Source organism: Sinocyclocheilus anshuiensis, unplaced genomic scaffold (genome assembly GCF_001515605.1).
Source record: "Sinocyclocheilus anshuiensis isolate Anshui unplaced genomic scaffold, SAMN03320099.WGS_v1.1 scaffold670, whole genome shotgun sequence".
NCBI classification, from domain to species: domain Eukaryota; kingdom Metazoa; phylum Chordata; class Actinopteri; order Cypriniformes; family Cyprinidae; genus Sinocyclocheilus; species Sinocyclocheilus anshuiensis.
Window position 1 is genome coordinate 96,735 of NW_015546062.1, and position 7,116 is coordinate 103,850.

General features: G+C 37.3%; 1 protein-coding gene across 3 annotated transcripts in view; it reads left to right on the forward strand.

Moving 5' to 3' along the window:
* Positions 1–7,116, forward strand: part of LOC107699484 (hormone-sensitive lipase-like) — a 35,526-nt gene that overhangs the window by 2,718 nt on the left and 25,692 nt on the right. Inside the window, exon 2 of one of the 3 annotated variants that reach the window (XM_016500739.1) lies at positions 5,945–5,979. The exons of the other annotated variants lie outside the window; for them this stretch is intronic. Coding sequence (XP_016356225.1) covers positions 5,964–5,979 — 16 coding nt within the window. The 5' untranslated portion in view covers positions 5,945–5,963. The remainder of the gene's footprint in view (positions 1–5,944; positions 5,980–7,116) is intronic. 3 annotated transcript variants of the gene reach the window in all.

Below are 7,116 nucleotides of genomic sequence, written 5' to 3' on the forward strand. Positions count from 1 at the left end.
CCAAAACTCGCGTTTGAATCATCAGTGGCAAATCCTTTAAATGAAAACGTACTTACAGTCTGTGAGTCAGAGCAGCCGTCATTGTAGTCTACTCTCCCAGGATCAGGAAACAGTCCTCCATAAAATGCGCTGCACACATCTGAATATTTGGGTTGAACTGTTCTGGAACAGTGTTGTAAATACAACTTAACCACTGATTTCTAGTTGTGTCCTCTTTTGGAAGGCCAAACAAAGTATTTTCGCTTTCGCAACGAAACACACAGCGTCTTCACAACAAGGCGGCGGCAGCGGTGGCAGCAATAATAAAGTTACGCCTTTTTTCTTTGCGTGAACATTTGGGCGGCGTTATGCAAATCATCCCACATCGTGACGTAGACATGTGGGGGCGTGTTTGAACGAGGCGTTTTAGGAGGGCGTGGACTAGGGCTGCACGATAAATCGCATGTGATATTTAACGCGCATCTTGTCAGTAAAGCCGGTTCTTTAATCAGCGGTAAATCTCCATCACCTGCGGGCTTTCACATGGAGCAGCTTTAACTACACAGAGCCGTTGTTCACCGACATCGCATGCGATTTATCGTGCAGCCCTAGCGTGGACGAGTCTTAACTTTTATAAAGAATGTCTCTTTGGGTTTGAGACTTTAGTCTTTGCAACTTTAGGGATCTTATCTATTTACGAACAGCTTGTAACACTCCAAAGAGAAAGGAAAACTTGAAATCGCATCATATGACCTCTTTAATGTATTTGGTCTTGGCAGAATAGATCTGCTACGCTGCTGCTGAATTGCTGCTGCTGTTGGTTATTGCTGTAGTTGTAGATTATTGCTGCTGCTGCAAGCAAGTACAGGAACTTGCAACTGACAATGCATATGGCGATACGGTGCAGTGAGTATTTAAGACATGCTGCTGCTGCACAAATAGCATATAAAATAACCCGTAGCAGATCTATACAGGTGGAGCTGGGGAAGGCGGAGGGTTTCAGAGAAACTCTGAAAGCGCACTGCAGCAATCTCAAGTGAATGCTAGCCAGCCATATAAATGCAAGGCAGTAAGCTCATTGGCTGCATATGCATCATGAACCAATCAGCTTGTGCCAAGTCGTTTAACTCTCTGAATATCATCAGTTACGTTAACAACCCGTCAGCCTGCGCCATATAGAGTTTCATGACTGAACTATATATTTATCTTCCACAAAAGAAAGGTTTTGTAAAACGGCACAAGGCTAAGTAAAGTATCTTGACGCCACTTTAGACCTCATTTAAAAGCAGCTGTTGGCCACTTTGGCCTTTCAAATAACCTTTTATTTCACCACAGTGTTATTGAGATGGTTCCGATGTTCTCTGTATTGCAATGGCCAGTATGTCACTGGCTGTCTGGGTTTCAGGTTTTACCATAGACCCCTGCCTTGTCTAGGGATCAGTGAGAGGATTTGCCATAAAAGCCTCAATCAGCCATTTTAACCGAGTTCTCAGATGTGCAGAAGAACATTATGAAAAGATCTGTAGTCTTGTACATTCATATATTAACCATACATTTGTATGTGTAGATAAGTTGTTTACTTGCTGCTGTCAGGTTTGGATGAGAGTGAGAGGAAACTCTTCACTGATGTCAGGACCAGTGCATTGTTTTTCTTTTCCTGTTGAGATGATTTTACCACATTTGCAAAATAATCTGGGACAAAGATCTGCTCTGGGCCTTTCATTGTTCCTTATTGCCAGCTGAATGAATAAAGGATGTGGTCCTAGATATACGTATGGAGAACGGAGAGAGAAAGTTCAGGTCTGGTTAGTTTACTTTGGTTCACAAAGATTCTTTGTAGAAATATGTGGTCTTTGACCCATGAGAATATTGGGAAATCCATCTGTATGCAAGCCTTTTGTAGTTTGTGCTAAAAATAAGATGGGCTTGTACCATAAAAAATCTGAGAAATTCTGATTTGCCAGCAGCTAATCTCCAGCAGTGAACTTTTGTAACCTAAATAGTAGGGATGTAACGATTCACTCAACTCACGATTCGATTCGACTCACGATTTTTTTTTTAACAAAATGAGATTTAAGACAAATTACAAATTAAATGTGTCCTTTTATTATTGCTTGGACAAAATACTGTACGTTTCTTTGTGAAATTGAAATATAATACTATAATAATATACTAATATAGCACTTGTAAATTATTGCTCTTTTCTTGGTTTTGATTGCTTCTATTGTCCTCATTTGTTAGTCGCCTTGGATAAAAGTGTTTGCTAAATAAAATTTAAATATAATGTAAATGTAAATAACAAAACTAAATTGAAATTTTAAAACAAGCCCCAAATCAAATAAATAAGTAACACAAATAAAACAACAGACGAGCTGAACGAGACGCAGATTCACTCTCTGTTTGCTAAACGTTCTGTAATTTATTAGTCGGTATATATAATAATCATCTTATTCGTTTTTGTTAATAAACGTTTTGTAAGCTAGTTTGTCATTGTATCTTACTGATTTATTGTTGTTGTGCTTTTTAATTAAGAATAACAATGAATCCATCTTTTGTGTTAGTCTTAAAAAGTGAAATATGTATAGATGTACAGCATGTAAGCAAATGAGACAATTATCTTTTCTTGTAAAACGTGACACCAAGATCGCGAATTCGAAAGTGAAAGCATCCGAAGCCTGAGGGGAAAAAAATACCATCGAAAGGCAGTAAGTTCCCTTCAGACATACATTCATATAAACTCCTACCCCTAACTGAATTGCGATTTGTTTAGCATCTCAACCGATTTGAATCGTCACATATTTAAATCGATTTTCAACCGGCTCACGGTTAATCGTTACATCCCTACTAAATAGTGCAAACATTTTACATGAGCAATGTGACACAAGCTAGTTGCATGTGTATATATTTAACAGTAATAAAGAAATAGGCCTATTTCTAGTTATTTCAGATGTCTATTTATATTTCAAAAGTATGCTTCTGTTTTGAAAGTTGAGCATTTGTTCTCATTTCTAGCCAGATGAGAAAATTTAAACACACTGAGAACATCCCTTGCTATTTTCTGTTGATCTTCCACTTTTTTCCTATTCCAATAGATAGTTTGACATTTGAAAATGTATGAAGAAGTAATTTCCCCTTAAGAATTGATAGTCATAGGATTGATTCTTTAGCATACTCACTTTGTATCATAGAGGTACATTCAAGTTTGTTATAAATATGGAGGTCAGTAGACAGTTAATGCATTCTAAAGAATAATAATGTATATATTTTTTATCCAATTTTAAGTTTGCTAGGAAAAATGTGTATAGATGCGTATCAGTATGTTATCAGATAATTTTTTCTATCAGTCTACATTACACTTTTAATCATTTATTTCCTCTGTTTTTACACATTGATTTCCTTTGCTGTTATCCAACACTTACTTAGCAAGTTAGTCTTTAAAGGGGTCCTATTATGCTTTTTCACTTCTTCAACTTTAGTTAGTCTGTAATGTTGCTGTTTGAGCATAAAAAAAGATCTGCAAAGTTACAAAGCTCAAAGTCCAAGTAATTTCCCCTTAAGAATTGATAGTCATAGGATTGATTCTTTAGCATACTCACTTTGTATCATAGAGGTACATTCAAGTTTGTTATAAATATGGAGGTCAGTAGACAGTTAATGCATTCTAAAGAATAATAATGTATATATTTTTTATCCAATTTTAAGTTTGCTAGGAAAAATGTGTATAGATGCGTATCAGTATGTTATCAGATAATTTTTTCTATCAGTCTACATTACACTTTTAATCATTTATTTCCTCTGTTTTTACACATTGATTTCCTTTGCTGTTATCCAACACTTACTTAGCAAGTTAGTCTTTAAAGGGGTCCTATTATGCTTTTTCACTTCTTCAACTTTAGTTATTCTGTAATGTTGCTGTTTGAACATAAAAAATCTGCAAAGTTACAAAATTCAAAGTCCACTTCAAAAGGAGATATTTTATTTAACAGAAATCACTTTTCAAAAACTACAACGAACGACTAGTATTTAACAGAAATCACTTTTCAAAAACTACAACAAACGACTCGTTTGGACTACAATGCATATTTTCCGGGATTTGTGATATCACAAATATCGACGAATGGGACGAGACCTGGTTGAGCTGCACTAGAGAAGGCAACGAGTGTTATATCACTATGTTGGAGAACGCTAGCTTTCCCAAGGTAGACGAACTTAGAGTGGTTACAATCATCCGGGTTTAAATCGCGCTCAAATTGATTTGATTTTGATGCAATATTTACACTGATGCTCGCAGGCGGCTATGGTAAGGGGCATGACATTTCCCGACCAGGCGCCGAGTGCTGCCAATCACAACACGCACTGGCCCAGCTAACCAATCACAGCACATTTCGTATTTCAGAAGGTGGGCCTTCATTTGATACAGGAACTATTTGAGTTGTTCATGCCAGACTGGGGAGAGAGGTGTTGTAATAATGTAAAATATGTGAAAAATAATGTTTTTCGAACAACCTAGTATGAGAGCCTGCTCTAGTACACCCCCAAAACAAAATCAAGACTTTGTCAAAGAGCATAATAGGACCCCTTTAAAAAACACTAACAATTAAAATTTATTAAAACTGTCAAATGGATTTTTTTTGTATAAATCTTCTTTCTCATTTAAAATGAGGAAACTCACTTAGTCCTATAGCATTTACGATTTTAGCGTTAATAGATTTTTTTTGTTTTTTATTTATATTATTTTTAATCTATGAAATAAAAAGAATGATCTGTACTGTGTGTCTCTAGTTATTGAAGGTGAACTTTTTAAATTAATGTCAGTGTTGTTTACTCTATAGTTTTTTTATATGATTTAATCAGAATTACATTTTAGTAATTGATTGACAGTATATTAATTATAGTAATTTATTATAAAGTGTGACATGTATATTACCATATGACAGTAACTTAATTAACATAATTTATTTACATTGTTAAATTAATATTTTGTATAAATAATTTTTTCTTAATTTAAAAGGCATTCTTATGCATTTAAATAGGCCTATACTTTACATTTTTAGCATTAATTGATGTTTAGTGTTTTATTTTTTCATTTAATTTATTTTTATTATCATCCATAGCATGAAAATAGTTTTCTGTATCAGCCAGAATTTCAATATTGGTGCGTTCCTAGTTATTGAAGGTGGATTTATACTAATGTTACTTATGCTCAACATTGTTTACTGTGTAATTTCAACAGAAATACATTTTAGCAATTGATTTATTGTACAGTGCAACATGGATATTACTGTCTCACCATATGACCTAATACAATTGCTTAATACAATTTATGACCTCACTGAAGTATCATCTGTGTAATGCACCACTTTTGTTGTAGCAATGACAAAAATAATGTTTTAGAGGTCATTGTTTGTTTCTGTCTGGACCTTCTTGTGTCAAAGAGAGGTGGCAGTTTTGGATCGTTCAGTTAGGGTGAAGGTCACTGGCCGCCCCCTGGTGATACAACCAAATAGAGACAAAGGTTATTTAGGCAGCTGTGGTTTTGTAGATGCTAGTTGGTCCTAGGACACAGTTAGCCTGGATCCTTTAAACGGCAAACACTGTGTGTGTGTGTGTGTGGCACATGTGTGCATGTTGCAGTGAGTAATTTGTTTTCATTGTACACTGGGTGAAAAGTCATCTCACCACAACAGAGGGACCGTTGGTATGGGAGAAAATAACAAAGCTGTTCTCTCCTGGGAATGAGACGAATGAGAATAAAGGAAGAAGAGTTTGCAGAAAAGAAGAGAGGATGAAATAGAAAGTGACAGAAAGTCACATTGTGATCTGAGGGGATGAACGAGTGGGAGGGAGGGCAAGTGAGAGCATCCAATCGAAACACTCTATCTTACTGTCTTCCCCTTTTGTTTACCTCCCCTTCCCATGTCTCTATTTCTCTGGCTCCATGGCTGTGCGGGTGTTGATGGGACAGGACGCACAAGGACCACAGCATGAGTTCTGACGAGGGTAACGTTCAGACTCTTCAGGGATCAGTCCCAGTGTGTTTTTGTGTGTGTATGTGCTCTGTTCTGTTCTGCATGTTTTTAGGTTGTAGATTCTCTCACTTAAGCTCCGCTTCACCCCCTTGTGTACCTTAAACGTGTGTTGTTGCTCCTCTGCTGTGGATTGTGCTGTATGCTTTATGGGTAACTTGTATTCATGTATTGTAAAGCAGTGTCACTGAATAAGTAATTTTGCTTAGCTGGATAGGCCAGGCTTTGACTGTAGCTAAGTATTATGTTTGGACGAATTGAGCAGATCGGTGCAGACCTGAATTATCACATTCAAAGTATAGCAAAGTACATCGTTTTTCTGGCTTCAGTTGGGTTCTTTCATTCTTTGATGAATTTTTCCAGGGCGATTGTGGTTCTACTTGGAATGAACAGTGCTGATTGATCAGTTAACTGTTGATTGATAAATGTTCTACTTCGCATCTTCTGTCCATCAACTAAATTTGCAAATATTAGCAAAGATATTTAATTCTGGCGTGTGTGTTTGTGTGTGTACTACCATTCAAAAGTTTGGGGTCAGTAAGTTTTTTATTAAAGGGGTCATATGATGCGATTTTAATTTTTCCTTTCTCTTTGAAGTGTTACAAGCTCTTGGTGCATAAAGAAGATCTGTAAAGTTGCAAAGACTAAAGTCTCAAATCCAAAGAGATATTCTTTATAAAAGTTAAGAGTCAACCATGCCTACCTAAAACACCTCGTTCTAACATGCCCCCACATGTCTACGTCACGATGTGGGAAGATTTGCATAACGCCGCCCAAATGTTCACGCAAAGAAAGAAGGTATAACTTTTATTCTCGCTGTAGTATTGTTGCTGCCGCCATTACGTGAAGACGCTGTGTTTCGTTGTGAAAGCGAAACTACTTTGTTTGGCCTTCCAAAAGAGGACGATATCCGCTTCGTCATGCCTGGAGCTGATCCGTGCTGGTCGCTGAGGAAATACATCAACTTCGCACTGTGGAACACCGGATCGGCTTTCACCGTGGACGAAGCGGAGTCCAGCCCGGAGTCGTCACATGTGGTTGCCGCAAACCCGCCCTCCGCCGCTCACTCAAGCTGGCCTCCGCTCACTCTAGCCCGCGGTGCGTGACGCTG